Genomic DNA, 19,946 nt, shown 5'->3' with positions numbered 1-19,946 from the left:
TACTTAAAGTACTTAAATTGAAAAGTTTGGTACACATATTCAATGTGAGAAAGCTTGACTAAGTACTAATGTTTATCATACAAACAAAAAAAATCTCTTCATAATCACTTCTGCCTGAAGTTTCTTCAGGTAACCCATCCTCATAGCAATCATGTGAGCTGAATAAATAGATGGGAGAAATCCGCCATCATGTTTCAGTTCCATATACAGCCTGCTTTTATAACTCTATTTTTGTTTTCCTTATTTAAACAGTTCTCATTCTTTTGGCATAATTTTGAATCTCTCTATAAAAAATAACAGAGCAGAAAAGATTTCAGGGACATTATTAAGAGAGCGCTAAAAATATCAGGGTGGTGATTCAATTGCTATTAATCAGCAATAGTAGAAACTCAGTTTCTATAATATATTAAATTGTTCTGGACAATAAATTACTCCTCAAATTTTTCAAAATTGCAGAACACATATCTGTAACATCCTTCAGGAAGCCAGGAAGAATAAAACAGGAACCCTGGGTCATTTAAAACAAAATAGCTTCCAGACCTTCTAGCCCTTGGGCTTTCCATTCCAGATCATGCTGAAATATACAGAAGAGGTGCTGCAGCTTCTGCACTGCATTAACTTAAGCTTGTGAGATTGGGATACAAATAAGGGCCTCTCTGGAAGCAGAGATAGCACCACTTTGAATCAGCCCAATGGAATCTTCAGCTGTGGGGTTTTAATCAATTAAATGCAAGAGTTAACTATATCAACTAATGTTCTAGGACAAATGCAGATTTGCTTTGTTTCTTCAGTCCTATGGGGTGGTGGAACCTGCATTGGCAGGAACTCATGTTTTCTCCCATTTCCTATATCATAGGATCTCCCATCTCCTCCTAAAGCAAAGGCACAATACTATACTATATTTATAATTACTATAAATTCATGGGAAACCTATCAGAGGCGGTATTCAACAGGTTCTGACCAATTCTGGAGAACCAGTAACGGAAATTTTGAGTAGTACAGAGAACTGGCAAATACTACTTCTGACTGGTCCCGCCCCCATCTATTCTCTGCCTACCAAGTCCCAGCGAGGGTCTTCTTTTGTTGCCCTGCACAGCTGGAACGGAGCTAGAAAGCAGGAGGGTATGGGGATCTTGCAGTAACCTTCCCCCAAGGAGTGGGGAGGGAATGTGGATTTTACAGTATCCTTCCCCTGCCATGTCCACCAAGCCACACCCACCAAGCCACACCCACAGAACCAGTAGTAAAAATGTTTGAATCCCACCACTGAAACCTACCATCTCACAAAAACTTTCATTTCTTCTGGAACAGAACAGCAGTTAGGCCAAATAAGAATTTATTCTTTGTTTTCTGAATATCCCTAATACAAGTGCTTAGGCTGCTCCTAAATAATAAAACAGCTAGACATAAATACTGTATTTAGAGAACAGTACATTTTTATTTGATGTTCTAGAGATCTGTGACTCTGCATGTTTGAAGTATGCACAGTCCTATTTTTTTCAGTCACAATATATCAGTCATTACCAAAAATTATAGCTATCATTTCTACAAGATTTTGTATCATTTTTTTAAAAAAACTAAGAAATTAAAGGATTATATTTTGAAGTCCAATAGGACCTTATAAAGATTGGAACAGACAATATGGGTTTGGATGAGTAACAGTCTAGCTTAGTACTGAAGCAGTTCCCTGTGTTCCTAATGCATGCAGCATTACTACAAGGTCTTTTAAATTTGTTTTATCTGGGCAAAAAGCAATATTCATCATGGAAGCACAGCTGACGAGAAAAACTCCAGCAGCCAATATCATGGTTCACTAAAAAAAAAAAAAAAGCACCCCGGCCACTACAGGGTGTTGTGGGAGAAGAATATCTGCAACCATGCAGAATAGCAGACATTGAATCTATCAGGACTGTACAAGTGAAGGGCTGCTGGTTGGCTAAGCAGAACCTGCTGGAATCAGAAACATATGTCACAGCAATAGCAAATGATTTTTAACAGCAAACAATCTCACAAGGCACTGTAAATCAAGAGTTGTCATTTCCTAAAGCCAAACTGGTTCTCTTAATTTGAAACCTGAAGCTTAGACTCTATTTCTGTCTTATTCTTCATCTATGGTCCTAAAAACCCTTTAGTTTATCCACTGCTTTCATATCAGAATACATGTCAAGGCAGCCTCCCAATTCAAAGGAAAAGTTATTAGTTGAGGGACTGTCTAATAGTTTCTGCCTGCCAAGTAAGATTGAGCAGTGTACTCAAGGCCCCTCCAATTAAACAATATCATCTATTAGGACCTAGATGATACACCTTCTCCAATATGCTAACTAAAATACATCTCTCCAGAGATCTATATGGATCATACCTGCTATTCTGAAATTCTTTGAAACCTCTCTTTGCTCTAAGTCACTGTTGTTCAGACTTGGCAACTTCAAATTGAAGACCTCACATACTCTAATGACATTCCTTCTTGGACTGGACCTGCCTTTTCTGCCAGATTGGATGGTACAAGTAAACTTGACTGGTGAGAGGCAGTCTCTCAAATACCCTAATCACATGTTGTATAGTACTTTATAGGTCACGAGATGACCCATGACTCATTAAGCCATCAGATCAGAGATATTTCTTGTTACCTAAATAGATAAACAGAATGACCATGGGCAGAGAAAAAAAGCAGTGGGAGCAGAAGTGATTTCTGACTTTCTGCCAGCTTCCCCATTGACTTTGCTCGTGGGAAGCTGGCAAGGAGCATCAGAAATCACAATAATAGGACTGCAGCTGGCTGTTTACAAATACAACTTCTATGAAGTTCCTTCAATTTTAATTTCATGAAGCAATAGATCCCCAATTTTGGGCACATTTTTAAGCCCATTTGAAATAACTTGTTTCAAAAATTGTTGCCTTATGATGCACCAGTGTGGCTTACTGAAGGTTACAAACAGACAATAGAGGTTAAGTAGTATATAGATTACTAGCACTTTGAATTGAACCTGGAAGCAAACTGGTAGCCATCCTTGTCAGCAAAAGCCCTCCTAGCCACAACTGTAATCTGCTCTTTGAGCAGGAGTCACAGTCCAGAATGACCCCCCAGTTTGTGCACCATATCAGTCTAGGGCAATGCTGCCTTTTCTAGAAGAAAATATGGTATATGTATGGTCCTAATGGCCCCAAAATTCAAAGCCCTTAATCTGCAATCTGTTGGTCCCCATACAAACCTCCACATCCTCCAATGATCAAGTTAGAATGTCAAGTAATTCCCTAATTCTCATAGCACTGTCTCATGCCTAAGGGTATTTATCCATCTAGTGGGGCTGTACTACTATTATTCTTCTCAACTTTCCTATTACATTCTATTATTGGTATCTTATTATTATATTGCTTTGTTATTTGCATGTATACTGAGAGCTTACCGAGAGCTTACATTGAGAGACAAATTCCTAGTGTGTCCACTTGGCCAATAAAGAATATTTTATTGTGCAAGGAAAAAACAGCATCACTAACATCACCAGGTGGAGATATACAGCTAGCTAGCATCAGCATGATGACAGTACTTCACCTCATGGCTATGGTTAATTTCCTCCAGTGGTTTCATATAAATGTTAAACAGGAGCAGAGAATGTATCAAACCCAACAGCACTCCCCAAAGTCAAGTTCAAGAGTAGGATCTGTCACTCCCAATCAACCTGACTGGAACAGTTCATGGAAGAAGAAAGGGAACCAGCACAATGCAGTGCCAGCCACCCCCAACTTCTGCAGCCAGTCCAGAAGGATACCATGATCCATGGTATGGAAAGTATGAAATCCTAGAACCTGCTTTTAGACAAGGTGGAGTTGCTGGTCTCCATAGATTGGCCTACCTGGTGGCTTTGCCATCTGGTGGGTTCCTGGTGCAAAGGCCTTGAAGTCTTCCTCCATCCTGCCAGGTAGGGCAACTGCTTCCTTTCTGATTAGGGAGGGCAGGTGGAGAGGACACCCAACAAGCCCAGCTACAGATTGGCCCACTTTTGCTGAGCGCCTGGGCAGCTGTTTGGCCTTGAGCCCGTTTATAGCTGACATGCTGGAACTCTTTAATCTTAACCCTTGTATGAGTTTCAGCCCAGGTTGAAAGGACAGTGGATTCAACACCATGTGTCCTGGCAATAAGGTGTCTCTGGGCAGAGAGGGCTGGGATTAGCTCTCCCCACTCTGTCCTGATTATTGCCATGGCCCAGATACCCTGCAGTGCTACTGCAAGGGCAAAGCAGTGTGGGGAGGTTCGCCCGATCAGCCGGTAGGAGGACAGCTTCGGTGGCTGGAAATTAGAAAGGGAGGACAAGGAAGTTGCTTCCTGCAGGCCTCGAGAAAGGCCCAGATATGCCTGCAGGCTTCTTCTCCCTCTGTGTCTCCTTTCTCCCCAGCCTCTGAAAAAACCCTTACACTGCAAAAACATATGGACTACACAACTCGATCAGGGCAAAGCAATAGACGCAATCTACATAGACTTCTGTAAAGCCTTTGATTCAGTGGTACACGACAAACTACTCCTAAAACTAAAATCTTATGGTATCTCTGGACAACTGCATAACTGGATAGAAGCATTCCTGTCAAACAGACAACAAATGGTCAAAATTGGGAGTGTCCTTTCAAATTCTGTACCTGTCAACAGTGGTGTCCCCAAGACAGTGTTCTAGAACCAACTCTCTTCATACTCTACATAAATGACCTCTGTGATCATATTAAGAGCAACTGCGTTCTCTTCGCTGATGATGTAAAGCTATTCAACACCACAGAAAATACTGCTACCCTGCAAAAAGACCTCGACTATGTATCAGAATGGTCAAACAAATCACAACTTCAAATCTCAACAAATAAATGCTCTGTCTTACATATTGGCAAAATAATCAGAAAATAAAATACAAGCTGAATAGTCAAGACCTTATTGATGATCCAAATTCTGCCAAGGATCTTGGAGTACTCATCTCTAATGATCTAAGTGCTAGAGCCCACTGTAACTACATAGCCAAAAAGGCATTATGAGTTGTTAACCTAATCTTACGTAGCTTTTTCTCTGGTAATATTACACTAATAACTAGAGCATACAAAACATTTGCTAGACCAATACTCAAATATAGCTCATCAGTCTGGAATCCACATTACATATCTGATATTAACACAGTTGAGAAAGTCCAGAAATATTTCACAAGAAGAGTTTTCCACTCCTCCACTCGTTGCAGAATACTTTATGCCACCAGACTTGAAATTCTAGACCCAGAAAACCTAGAACTATGCCGCCTTCAGTCCGATCTAAGTATAGTATATAAAATCATACATTGCAATGTCCTACCTGTCAATGAATACTTCAGCTTCAACCATAACAATACAAGAGCAAACAACAGATACAAACTCAAGGTTAATCTCACCGAACTTGATTGCAGGAAATACGACTTCAGCAACAGAGTGGTCAATGTCTGGAATACTCTACCTGACTCTGTGGTTTCTTCCCCAAACCCCAAAAACTTTAACCTTCAAATTTCTACTATTGACCTCAGCCCTTTCCTAAGAGGTCTGTAGGGGGCGTGCATAAGCGCACCAACGTGCCTACCATCCCTGTCCTATTGTTTCTTTTATTTTTCTTATATATGTCTGTTGAGGTAATTCCCTGTTAGGAGAATGAGCGCATGCAGGGAGACGTATTTTGAGAGTAGTGTTTGAATAATACACATACAGCACACAGATACACTGTACAGTAAATGTAGGGTTTTACTTTCAATAAAGCTTTAAGCAAAGTTCAAAATAGGCAGTCCAAAGTCATTCACGGGTTAAATCAGTCAGTTTTTAATCCAGGGATAATTCAATAACAAAGTCCAGTGTCAAAAAACAGTTTAGTAACAGACTTACATTAAATCCAGGAATATCAGTCAATTAGGAAAAATGGAGGAACGGCAATACTTTTCAACAGAAGGAAACAGAGACTGACTCACACTCTCTTCTGATACTAAGACTAAACAACCCAGGTTTCTGGCTCCATCTTATGGCCATTTAAGAAACCACACGGAATTACAGGTTTGCATTTTCTTAAAGATACAATTTTAAAATGTCTATCCTGGTTTATATATTTCTAACCCAAATACCTGTTAGGTGACTTATATTCCTAACAATATCCATGTATTCATAACTATGTTTTTACTTATACCTATTATCTTGAAAACAATTGACAAACCAAATAAAATAAAATAAATAAAGCCACCAAGAGATCAAGAATGGATGCACTATCCCATCCCACTCCCACCAGAGGTCACCTAAAATCACAGCCAATTCTGTTTCAATCCCATACCCTGGTCTGAAATCTGTCTGAAAGAAATCCAGTTAATCTGCTTCTTACAGAATCCTCTGAAGCTGCTATATGACCCATTTCTCAATAACCTTCCCTAAAAAGGAACATTGGTTACTGGTTGAAAATTAGCCAGTATATGCAGGGGTGGGATTCAAATTTTTTAACAACCAGTTCTGTGGGCGTGGTTTAGGTGGTGGGTGTGGCTTGGTGGTCATGTGACTGGGTGGACATGGTTTGGTGGTCATGTTATTGGCTGGGCCTGGTCAACTTAATATCACTCACATTGAGGCACGCATCTCCTTGCCTGGCCTCTCATGACTGTGGGGATGCTTCAACAGTCATAAGTGCGAAAAATGTTCATAAGTCATTTTTTTCAGTGCCATTGTAACTTTGAATGGTCACTCCACACAAGCCAAATACCAGCAAAGGAGAGGGAAAAAAACTCCAGAGAAGTTCCTGAGACAGGAAGTCTAGTCCTGCCAAGAATGTAATAAGAGTTAATGGAGAGGCAATTTCTGTAAGCAACACCAGAATGTTTCCTTCCTGCCTTCCTTACAGGATTAGGCCAGTAATTTCTTCTAACAACCGGTTCTCCGAACTGCTTAGAATGTTAACAACCAGCTCTACCGAATAGGTGCGAACTGGCAGAATCCCACCCCTGAGTATATGTTAATCCAGCTTCTTGACAAAAGAATTGACCAATGCTTCTTTAAGGGGTAAAGAACCATACTCTCTCTCAAAGAAGAATTCACCACCACTAAAACTTAAGCACATCGCCTCTCGGGAAGCCTTTGCCAGCCAGAAGGGTTATAAGTCTAATAAACCAGTAACAAAGAGAAGAGCTCATCCAGGTCAATCAGTTGCCCGAATTATTTTATTCTACATTAAGTGTGGATTATTTTATTCTTGTATTTGTGAACATTCCTTTATCTGAGCACAAAGATTTCTTTACTTAAATTAAAAGATCTGTTTTATCTGAAGCCAGATCATTTGGAAGGTGTCAAGATTCCCTACACCACATAGTTTGATTTACAACTTCTATAAAGCATGGCCATTGAGAAAAATGGTGGAAATGCCAAATTATCAATAGCAGGGGAAGCGAACCTGCTCTGACTTCTAAAATGATAGTTTTCAACATTTCTCATCATTGATCATATTGCCTGAAATTGCCAGAAAATAAAATCCAAAAGTTCACGTTCTCCCATTCCTGATCTATGGTCCACTACAGGGATAAGTAAATTGTAGTCTCTAGATATTTTGGAGTACAACTTTCATAAGTCACTATCAGCATGATTAGTAATTATGTAGTGTGGTAGCCATATACACCTGAAGAAGAGCATAGGTTATACTGTAAATACCAGGTCTATCTCAAAAGCAATTTTCCAGAATTTCAGGCAAGAGATTTTCAGTTCCATTTTAGTCACTTCCAACTCTTTGTGACTGAAGGGGTATCATTCACTAGAATGGTCTATTAGTACTGGTTTCTTCAGTACTTGTAAGCTTTTGCTTGTGTCATTAGTGGCAGGACTCATGATAGCATTTAACTAGTTTGACTTCTGTTGGCTTCTTTTTTAATTTGTTATTTTCCAAGCATCAGAAATTCCTTCAATAGCTCTTACCTTCATATTATATGTCTAAAACATCTTAAGCTTTAATATAGAGCAGGGGTGTCAAACTCATGTTGTCACAGCAGTGTCACATGACCAATCGGGGTTTTTTTCCCCTTTGCTAAACCAGGCGGGGTGTGTGACCAACACGTGATGCATCTGGGCTGGGGGCCGCAAGTTTAACAGCCATGATCTAGAGCTACTTATTCATGAACCACAGATTTTGTCTTTCTGCAGGCAAGCATGTACTCTCTGCACATCTCTAACTGAGGACTAAAAAGTTTCAGAAAATAACAACAAAAAAAGACAAAGCTCCACCAAAGAACCAAGATTAACTATGATTTTGAGTCTCTGTGATGAGGCCACCCAAATTAGTGGTAAATGGGTTTTATACGCAATATTTCATAACTAACAAACTTCTGTTAAGAAGATAAATATTTGGATCCAATTCTCCATATCTCTATATATGCCTACATATACATCTGATAGGGACATACTTCTGATAGGGAATAGTTCAAAGAACCAGGCTTTGAACAGGATAACCCATAACTTTTTTTTTACTATTGCCAATCTGCCACTTCAATTGTTAAAGTTCTCACTGAATTACTAATCATACTTATTTAATCATGGTAATGCTGCTTGATGTACCATATATCAATTACATGCTACCTACTGTGTCATGAAGTGTTTCTTCCTCCATTTCTTCTAAATTTTTCTGGGATTCTAATTGTGATTCAAAAACCACTGCTGTTTCACAGATAATTTCTCCAGCCTTCAGCATAAACTGCACCATAAAAAGGATGTTTGGGTAAAGTTGATAGCACATTTCACATGCGGCTAATGCTATGGCACAAACAACAACAATACCTTGTTAGTTTGCCCTGTCAAATTTTAGATACTATGTAACTTCAACCACTGTTAGAATGAAAAGAATCTTTAGCAAAGAATTTTCTAGAATGGATATATAAATATTGTGTGACCTCTTGTGGATTGACAAAATACTACATGAACAATTTTAATGGAAGAATTTTATAATCTGTATAAGATACAGAAGTCATTTTCCTTCTTATATTATTGACATATTTTTCACAAATGTTTCCTCTATCTTCTTTTTACAACTCTTGGTGTAGAATTTTTAAAAATCTATATAAAAAACAGTTGGTTTAGGTTGTAGTCTTCTATGGTTGTCTTTTTATCTGCAATGTTTCCTAATTTATTTATTTTTTTATATACCTACTTTTATAAAAGAACTGCAATCCAATATTTAGGCAAAAATGCAGGAAGTAGAGGCATACTGATTCATCTGTAGAAAGTGTAAATTAACTCAGTTTATATTAAATTACAGATCTGAATTATTATCCCTCGATCTCAGTACATAGAATTTTTCTCTGGCTATTGTCTCCTTTATTGAATGGAAGGATTGAATGTGTTTCTTCTAAGCAACAGCTGCTTACAATGAAGCAGACAGAACAAGCTGATAATATAAGCAATCTGCTTAATACTGTACCAACTTGCTGTTTTGTGTGTAGGTCAGTGAATTTCAGTGGCAGCTTTCATCCATCTTGAAAATATTATAGATTACAATATTTAATGCATCTTAACACAATGTAAAAAACAGCTGTCCAGTAACATCTAATGAAGGAACACACACTTGATCATTACTGCTACAAGTGGAATGAGAACCTTCTTTTTAAATAGATTTGCTATGGCAAAAAGCTGCAACATGTAAAGTTTTCTGAAATTACACTTTAAAGAATTACTAACATAATCAGATAATAAAGATAGCGCAAATCTGTGAAAGTTATTTCTAATGAAATGTATATATTAGTTTTAATAAAATATTTTGTGGACCAAGTTGTTTTCACTGCCATTTTTCAATCTATATATATCCAATATCATATTACAGCATTTCTTGAGAAATATACTGCAGGATGGGGTGTAATTATTTTTTTATACCGGCTATTCCATATGGGGGAATCCTTTAATGAGGGAGATACAAATATATTGTTGATATTGTTTTTAATTGTCTGACTTTATATTCTTGATTTTGGGAATGAATGTGTGGCCATGACAACCAAAAGCAGTGGCAAGTTTGAAAAATCACTGCAATATTAGCAGCAGCAGTGTCCGCCCCCCCCCTCCCCCAGCCTGCTGAGTCACTGCAGGCTATGCATATGTATGCCAAAAATCTGGTGTATATTAGGGAAATATTTAGCATTCATTAGAAATACCAGTATTGTGAGCAAAAACTATTCTGGTGTCGTCAAACACCATTAGCTGCTTTTTCATTCACATTAACCAGCATGAAGTTCTCAGATTGTCACATCTGAATTTCAGGGAACCCTTAAGAAAATAGTGGAATGCTACACTATTTAACCTTTTGCAGAATCCCTTTCTTGTGGAACATGTAGATCATGGCAGCACAACAAAAAGCCTTCAGGGTAATTCAGGTTGATCAAATTCTATTCATAATTTGGAACTGATCTTTGGGATAAAATCATATTGTTTTAACAGTTATTTTTACTTGCAATGAAAGGTTTATTGGCAGAAATAACTTTCTTTTAAACTATAAAATGAGTCCAGACCAGACTGTGGAAAACAAGTTCTTCCTACAATTAATTATAGGAAACCAAGTATGATCTTCATATCAAGTCGTGTTTCCCCACCCCCCACCCCCCCACACACACATGCCATCATAAACACTATTTTCTAAAACAGATTTAAAACAAATTAAAGAAATGAAAGTCCTTAAGAAAGGAAATCTGGATTGATGGTAATAAACAGATTGGTGAGTGCCAATATTCTCTTTTGAGTTGTCCCTTTTAAAAAGAATTCCTTTTGGTTAATGCAGGGGTGTCAAACTCAAGGCCCGTGAGCCAAATGCAGCTGTGGGTGCTTAGATCTGGCCCAGGGGGCTGCCCTGAAAACAGCGAAGGACCGGTCCTCAGTGCCTCTGCCAGCAAAATCAGAACTTGTGAGGGCTGCATACAGCTTTCCTGAGCTCAGTTTTTGTGGCAGAGGGTTATAGGAGGCCATTTCAGCCAAAGATGGAGCTTGTGAGGGCTATCCACGGTCCTTCCCAGCTCTGGAGGCCATTGTAGCAGAAAACAGAGCTCAGAAGCCTGTTTTCACTGGCAGAGCACTCGGGCTATCATAGGCTCCCCTGACACAAGTGATGTTGAGTTGGCCATGCCCACCAGGCCATGCCCACTCCAGCCTTCTAAGGTCAAACTCAACCCTTATGCGGGCCTCAATGAAATCAAGTTTGACACCCCTGGGTTAATGCCTATATTCTCTTGAGATCAAGAATAATAGATCAAGTCAGTCTGTGTGTTTGCCAGCAGAAGAGCAAGAAATGACCAGTGCTGCCCCTTCCTCTCTTTCTTCTAGCTCCAGCCATCTATCCCATGCTTACTGGAAAAGACTAGATTGCTTTTGCCGAAGATTTTAACCAGTCACTTATGGACAGCTTATAAAAATAGTCTAAGGATGTCATAAAATATAAATGTAGGTCAGATACATTTCCTATACCAAATGTTTCATGTTCCTGTAAAATAGGCAGGAGTAAATAGAAGATGTCAATCTGGATCTGCCCTCAAGTTTCTTTTGATTTTTTTTGGGGGGGCGGGGGGGTAACACAACTAGGTTGGTCAAGGAAGATTCCAAAGTATGTTACAATATAGCAAAGATAAACAGACTTTTTCTTTTTTAAGAAAATGTACCTTTCAAGCCAGTGTGAAGTCTGGATTTGTGTTCTTTGGAAAACCTCTGGTAACCAAATAAATATAGCAGAAGTATTCTTAAAAAGACTAAAAATCCAAGCTGTCAAAAGAAACATACATAGTATTTATTCTATAACTTTCTATCCATGTATTTATCAGTGTCCATATAAAAGTTGTCAGAAACAATTTAATAAATATCTATTTATCTAAGTATTCAGTTATGTATTCTCACTTATCTCACTGTTATTCTATACCAGGGCTGTCAAATTCCCGGCCCAGGGATGGATACGTCACATGCTGGCCATGCCTACCCCTTGGTTAGTGAAAGGGAAAAAGATCCCAATACATCACATGATGCCTCCATGACAAGATGAGTTTGGCACACCTGTTCTGTACTATACTATAGCTTTTTAACTATGTTTTAAATATACTATTTTAGAACTTTTGTTGACTTATTTGCATTGTTTTCAATTATTACTATCTGCTTCATGTAGAACTATTTCATTACACGCTACTGTTCCGGATGAGGACACAAAAGGTTCTCCAAATATGTAAATAAGAAAGGTGGGATTCCAGAGACAGTATTTTTTTCAATGTTGGACCTCATCCTATGAAATAATCTCCATCCAGAGATTCGGTCAGTTCTAATGTTCCCTTTACTTCCCTTTACTATTATTATTATTATTATTATTATTATTATTATTATTATTATTATTATTATTAATTTGTTTGTTTGTTTATTTATTTATTTATTTATTTATTTATGGAAATGTGTATGGCCACCAACTCACTTTCAGTGACTCTGGGTAGCTTACAAAAACAAAAAACCCAATATACAAACTATAACATGTGTGGTAAAATTTTGCTTTGTACAGCTATTTCTGAAGCGAGTACTAATTTGTGCCCCACAATGTAATCATGCAAGTAATTTATAAATATAAGTAACAGTGAGTTTTAAATGTTTATGTATTTCTTGAAGTTAATAGGCTAGAAAATATAATAGTAGGCCGCATACAAACTTAAAAGTTGTGTCCTCAAATCATTTTTAACTCCCGGCAGCTGCATCTTGCAGTTTTTTTGACAACCTTTTCAGAAGCAGTTTATTACTGCCTAGGGTTGACAGAGTAGAATAGGTTCAAAGTCACCCAACCAGTGTTGTGCATAAGGATTAAAATCCATAATCTTTACACTGCCTTAATGTATTATTATGATTGGCTGCAGAGTTAGCCAGATGTTTAGACAGGATTTGGCAGTTTTACCCACCTATTGAGTCTTTCCCAAGAACCTGGGATAGGCAAATGTTGCTGTTTGATAATGTTAAAGTTATCATTGCAGAATGTAAGCTGTTCCAAATAATGCTGCCTGTTGCAATTGACAGATGGTGATTTTGTCAGTGCCAATGGTGTTCAAATGATGCTCCAGATGTTTTAGAACTGCACTCGAGGTGCCTATATTATTATTGGTACTATCTTTGTTGCTTTTGCCACAGTCATTCTACTTCTACTTGGAGGTCTTTATATTTTCTGATTTTCTCCATTTCGTTTATTCTGCTGTTTTATAAATATTGCAGCATCTACTATCCAGTTTTTTTTTTGTCTTTCTTATTGACAGCTACTAATTCTGAAGTATTAAATGGCAGAAGCTTCTCTGTTTAAATTATCGAGACCCAGAGCTCTTCATCTTCTCTTGGTTCTGGCCAATTCTTCATCGTAATCTTTTCACCACCATTTCTGCAGTTATTATATATTCTTTCATTTCGGCTTTCTTTTTTTTTCTTCTTCACCTCCTTTATCCAAGCCACATTCTTGTATATCTAATGACTGGAATTGCCCAAGTGTTGAGGTGATTGTTGTTCTTGTCATTATTTGAGGGAAATGTAATTTTGCATGTGGTTATTTTTTTTTTACTCTGAATGCAGATTTAATGGGTGGGTTGGCTCCCTACTCTAGCATAATTTTGAAAGTCTGAAAACATTGCTTATGTACAAAGTCTTTGAAGTTTAATTCTTGCTTAACTCTGAGCTGATGCTTAATTTGAGTTGGGTTCAAAAGCAACAACAGTCTACAAATTAATATATCAAGTTAATCCATACTTGGGTCTTCAGAGACTAATTATATACAGTATATCTGCTAAAGTATAGACTTACTTTAGTTTATCCTAATATTTTAGCAATTACACTGTTTCATTTTTGTCTGGAAGTTGATTCATGGCAACTGGACCTTTTTTTTTCTTTTTTGAAACTTTTCACTGCTTATCTCAGTACTTCTTCAGACTGAAGAATCTACTTGGATAAGCAGCAAAATCTTTCAAACCAAAAAAGAAAAGATCAGTTGCCATGAATCAACTTCCAGACAACTCTGCCTGGTTGACTGAGAATCTTCATCAATAAATGTTTCATTTTCTTTTTAAAAGGGAGATGATGTTTCTTTATTATTTTTCTGTAATATTTCTTTAAAGCAGTGAACATAAAAATCTTTAGTTATTAACCAAAAATCATTACTTACTAGAAAAAAAAGTTTAAATGACATTTCAAAACAAAGAAAGCAAAAAGTAAATAATCAGAAAAGCAAAAAGTGTTTCGGGTAGTATCTGAAATGTGATTGCCAAATGCAGTTCCTGAACTAAGAATTCTTTTCCAGTCCTGCAGAACGAGCAAGTCTCCATAGAAAACTAAAGGGATATTGGCATATAACGTTCATATAATCACTGTGGAACCAATGTGTTAATATTAAAAGCATAGCATACCTTCAACAATTTGATTTCACATGAGAATAGATATGGTTTCTGTGCTGCGTCGTAACAGAGTTTATACAAAATGCATTCCGCTACAAAAAATAAAATACTGATGTGTTCTGGAGCAATAGGGGCATGATCCAATGAAATTCCAAGAATCTCAAGAGCTTCTAAAGGAAAAAAGGAAAGGGAAAAACAAATTCAGATTGGTCTTAATATTTTACAAGTCTACAAAATCTTAATATTTCACACAATACTCATCACACCTGCAACACAATGCTTGCCAAATTCTGAACAAAATAACAAGTGTTAAATCAATTTCCTCCAGATTGTTTGTCTGTTCTGATTATCATGTTGATGAAAATGTAATTAAGACTCATCCCTCTCATAATTTTGATCAACCGTTGCTAAAATATTTATGCTAGAATGTGAATTAAATACTATTGCATAATAAAGCCATTCAATAAAGTTGAATGGGCCACCAAGAATGAAGAACTCAAGATGTGACCTCCCCATCCGAAAACCTACTGACCACACAGAGTCTTTATAAGCAGAAGAACACTGACACTGACATCCCGTAAAGTAGGTAAGATGTTACCTAGTATGGTAACAAAATGTTCAGAAACAACCCACAAGCTTGGAAAATGAACCTCCACTTTCATCTCAAGATGACTCTCCACTGAGAGTGGAGCTGATAAGTATAGCAGAATGAAGAACTGTGAAAAGACCAGTTCTTGGAATTCTTTTCTGGAAAAGGAAAGGACACAGATTACTCCCAGTTACTCTAGACCAGGGGTGTCAAACTCATGTCATCACAGTGTCATCACATGACATATTGTAACTTTTTTCCTTTGCTAAACCAGGCATGAGCGTGGTCAGCACATGATGCATCTGGCCCACAGTCCACGAGTTTGACAGCCCTGCTCTTAGACAGTAGCTCCCTTCAAGGAGTCTGTAAGATAGCAGTCTCCAGTGGCTTTAGAGTTCTGGAAGCTGAGGGATCACCATCTGTGCTTTGTAAAAACTATTAAACAATAGTGATAACAAATCTGTCAAATTCCTTTTCATGTGGGCTCAAACTCACAAGTTTACACTGATACAGTTTAGTCATGCTGGCTGGAAATTCTGGTTATGGAAGATTCCAGGATAAAAAAGATTATTCTAGACAATTCCATAACCTGTTGACTGACCCAGATTGGATCCTGCAACATTATCCTGGAACATGTATATTTGCCTTAATTCCATAATCTTTTGGAGACATTTATGATTTGCCAGATGAAAAATATGGAAAAGGCAAGTGATTTTTCCTGATTCCATGTCTTTCCTGGATTGAAGGGCCTTCTGTAAATAGAAGAGCATATCTGAATCAATTCAATAGGTATCTAAATATTATTTACACTGATAGGGTTTAGAACAGTTTCAGACTTAAAACTCCCTTTCTCTCTCTCTCTCTCTCTCTCTCACACACACACACACACTCAGCACACACAAAGTGATGTAATTCCATTATTCCTGAGAATATTGAAGAATAGAAATATTAAAGGATAAAATACACAGCCAGTTAGGACAAGTGAAGTGAGGCACAAGTATCCCTCTCCTATTACCATCCCAGAAACTTGAAAATAATAAAACCCACTCAGCTCAGCCACAAAATGTTTAGGAGGTCAAGGAATGTGAATAAGCCTAGAAAGTAAACACATGCTCTGGGAAACAAGATCACCATGATTTGTTCCATATTTTCTATAGTTCCAACCCATTGTTTCATAGAATCTACTCATTAATATATGCTGCTTTAGTTCATAATTTATCATCAATGAATCCAATCTTATAGATATTTTAATTTGCATAAATAAACAAAGAGCTGTTGCAGCCCCACTTTTAAGTTTGTTCTTTTTGACTCCAGTAATGTACAGGTAATCCTCAACCACAATTGAGCCTAAAATTTCTGTTGCTAAGTAAGACATTTGTTAAGTGAATTTTGCCTCACTTACTACCTGTTAAATAAATCACTGTAGTTGTTAAGACAGGTAACACAGTTGTTAAGTGAATCTGGTTGCCCCATTGACTTTGCTTGTCAGAAGGTCACAAAAGGTGATCACCTGACCTTGGGATGCTGCAACTGTCATAAATATAAGTCAGTTGCCAAGCATCTGAATTTTCATCACAACTATGGAAATGTTGCAATGGTTGTCAGTGTGAAAAACAGTCGTAAGTCACTTTTTTCAGTGCTGTTGTAACTTCAAACAATCACTAAATGAACTGCTGTAACTCAAGGGTTATCTGTATTAAGCAGTCTGTGCTTCATCAGAATTGTATGCTGGTCTCCAGTTTAAATGAACTATCGGGGGAAAGCTGTGGCCTATTCCAAAGCCCTATTTCCTATCCATGATAAAACATGACAATCTTGTTACAGATCTCCTTGAATGATATCCCATTCTATTTCAGCAGTGAATAAATACATAAACTAACAAAATAAAGTAGCATACTTAGGTATAGAATATGGTCACTATTAAGCTTTAAATCACCAACCAGCATACATATTTCAGGTAACAAGGAAGGGAATCTCGGATGTGGCAATCATTATTATTGCCCTTATCCAACCACTTTATTTCTAATCTATCCTGTATTTCCAAATTATTTTAATTCTACTGTCAATTCAAACAAAAGCTTAGGTACGAGATATCCACCAACATTTTTTAAAAAAATAAAATGTTCTGTTCTTCAAGGATTTTAAGACAGAGAACAAATGATGTTTTAGAGAATTCCCCATAATCTTTAGGGTCAATTATCATTGTATTCATTGTATAATTGGGAAAAAACTAAAGCATTTCATTATTTAAGGTAAATTATTTCAGTATTTACACATTTTGCTAAATTACACCCTATTCACATCTAAATTCAGAAAGAATTTCTCAAGCAATCTTATCTGAAAACGAAATCAAAAGGAACAATTATGAATGTACATTATTTTGTAGTTACAAAAAAAATAAAACTGCAAGCTGTTAGGTAGAATCAGAGTTTGGTTTGGTTTTTCACTGAAGGAGCAATGTCCGATTTAGCAGAGATTAAAACAAAAACAGCTCTAGCGGTAGGCAGACTAGTGAAATAAAAAGAAATGGCTGCCTAAAGAGAAGTGGATGAGGTGACCATGGGCTTCCTGATCTTCAAAAAGTGGTCAAAATTTCTTCACAGGAGGAAGCATGTGTACAAAACAAAAAGATTGAAAATAGGCCCTTGACAAAAAATATAATTAATAAATTGTGATGTCAGTAGTTACAATTCTGAACTTTAAGTGCATATTGTGCATGTTCAGGCATGTACTTTTACCATTCAGTCCAGTGGTAATATTCAGCCGGTTCACAATGGATCGAGCGAACCGGTAGCAAGAATTTGCCGTGGGTCACCGAACCGGTAGTAAGTTCTGGCTGGCTACGCCCCCCAACCAGTCGCCCTCCCTCCCGATGCTCGCTCACCCTGCCCACCTGCCTGACATTTGCCTAAGGTATTTCTTTCTTTTTTTCCCCCTCCCAATAATCAGCTGTAGATAAGATCAGCTGTGCCAGGATTCCCCTTGCTGAGGCCCAGGAAGGCAAAAAATGGAGGGAGAAGCTCAGCCCCCACTTCCATTTTTTGCCTTCCAGAGCCCCAGAGGAGCCTTAGGGGAGCAAAAACGCTCCCCCAGTGGCTTCTCTGAGGCTAGGAAACTCCCAAAACGGAGCTTGGAGGAGTGCTGCATGCCCCTCCCATGCTCTATTCCTTTTCTTCCTGAGCCCCAGAGAAGCCTTGGGGGAGCAAAAATGTCCCCCCAGAGGCTCCTCTGTAGCTAAGAAGCTCCCAAAAACGGGTGGGGGCTGCAAAAAAAAGCCATGCCCGCCCAGTCACATGGCCACGCCCACCAAGCCACGCCCACAGAACCAGTAGTAAAAGTTTTTGAATACCACCACTGACTCAGTCATGACAAACAAGTTAACCACTTTCTAGACTTATGAGGGCTCTCTCAGTAGTTTTTAGCGAGAACAGAATAATCTGATTAAAAAAACCTGAAATGTATTTTAAAGATTGCTTACTGCAAAAGTAATTTCTTGAAAAATTATATCTGGGCTTGAAGTCTCACATTCTGGGACATTCTTCCCATGGCTGCACCTAGCCAACTTCCCTGAGCACAACAAAGTTAAACAGTCACTATTTTACTAACCAGTGACTGTTGATAAGTCTAATATATAAGGTAATTTTACCCCCTTACCCCACTTTCTTAGTTTCAAGCTGGTCTTTTTTATTTATTTATTTACTTATTTACTTTTGTTTCTATTATTATTTGTTTTTCAATTAAAAGATAGTTTTGTTAATTGCGTACAGTAGTATAGTAAAAATCCTGAGCAGATATAGAAGAAAACTAAGCAGATAGTATTTGAATGGCAGATAATTAATTCTAAGGTTATCAACTGAACTTTGAAAGTGAAATAACGTTTCAAAGGGCAATAATCCACTTGTTGCTTAATAGATTACAGACATCTCCATAAAATCTCCCAAAGTCAAACTTGGTTTGAAGGAGCTTTAACCTGATTGATGGACAAATCTCAGGCCAGAATAGGTTTCTGGCAGTAGAAGCCCCTTGAATGGCATAAAATGACCTCTCAACTTTGAGCTCTTGGTTCCTGGGCCCCTATTAAACAGAAAATATACAGAAGAGTAGAGGGCAGAAAAACCTTAACATTTTTAGCTACTTCTTGCCACCTTCCTTATGTTTGCCCAGATTTTTGCAGCCCAGAACCCATATACCAACCCATTTCTCTTACAAATACATTTCAACTGTTCAGAGAAACCAATTAATCTTCATAATTGGCCCTATACAGCTTTTAGGCCTCTAGTTGTACATCCATAATTCAAAATAGTGTAAGAATGGATTTGCATAAGCCATTGGAATCATTCTAAGACCAAAGCACACTTGATACAAAATCTTAGGGATAGCATATTCTATCTGAGAGAGAAAAAAACATTTACTGATGTTAGATACAACAGCATAAATTTCCTTCTAGGTGTCCCCCTCAAATGGATTAATTGCATCCAATGTAGTCTAGACAAGACAGTTAAAATGTATATTGATTTAATTTTACAATTTACTTCTTCTGAAATAACAACATTTTGCATGTTAAGCAAATGTCATGTGCATCAATTTAAGTCATTTGCATAACGACATCATTATTCCAATAGCATGTTGATGTATTTTAGCTAATTGTGTATTTTTATATTGAACAGACATAACAGCTTCCTTCCACAAAATACTTTGTTAAAATGAGGTCCCTATGTTCATAATTTAGCAGCATTTGTTCAGCAAAAAGAGAAAATGTATATCAATTAAAATGAAAAAGCAACATACCTTCACTAATTTCTCCTTTGCACTGCGATAGCATTATTGCCTCAGTCCATCCTATTGGAAGATTCACATACTTTCCACAACCTAATACATTGAGACCCAATCGTCTCTGTCCAGAATATAAAATTGAAAGAAGCAAAAGATTATAATACCATTTTTCCACTGCTAACAATAGACTTGGAAATGAACTAAAAACTAATGAA

The 19,946-nt window shown here is 37.5% G+C and overlaps 1 protein-coding gene across 2 annotated transcripts in view; it reads right to left on the bottom strand.

Moving 5' to 3' along the window:
* The window catches only part of TMEM232 (transmembrane protein 232), a 122,997-nt gene that overhangs the window by 89,167 nt on the left and 13,884 nt on the right, over positions 1 to 19,946 (bottom strand). For both annotated transcript variants that reach the window (XM_026719801.2, XM_087926973.1), the window contains 4 exons: positions 19,747 to 19,852; positions 14,382 to 14,539; positions 11,637 to 11,736; positions 8,588 to 8,757 (listed from right to left, as the gene is read on the bottom strand). In XM_026719801.2, coding sequence (XP_026575586.1) covers positions 8,588 to 8,757; positions 11,637 to 11,736; positions 14,382 to 14,539; positions 19,747 to 19,852 — 534 coding nt within the window. The remainder of the gene's footprint in view (positions 1 to 8,587; positions 8,758 to 11,636; positions 11,737 to 14,381; positions 14,540 to 19,746; positions 19,853 to 19,946) is intronic.

Source organism: Pseudonaja textilis, chromosome 2 (genome assembly GCF_049901715.1).
Source record: "Pseudonaja textilis isolate UNSWEBS1 chromosome 2, rPseTex1.2, whole genome shotgun sequence".
Taxonomy (NCBI): domain Eukaryota; kingdom Metazoa; phylum Chordata; class Lepidosauria; order Squamata; family Elapidae; genus Pseudonaja; species Pseudonaja textilis.
Note: the sequence above shows the minus strand (reverse complement) of the source record. Positions and strands in the feature narration are given on the sequence as shown.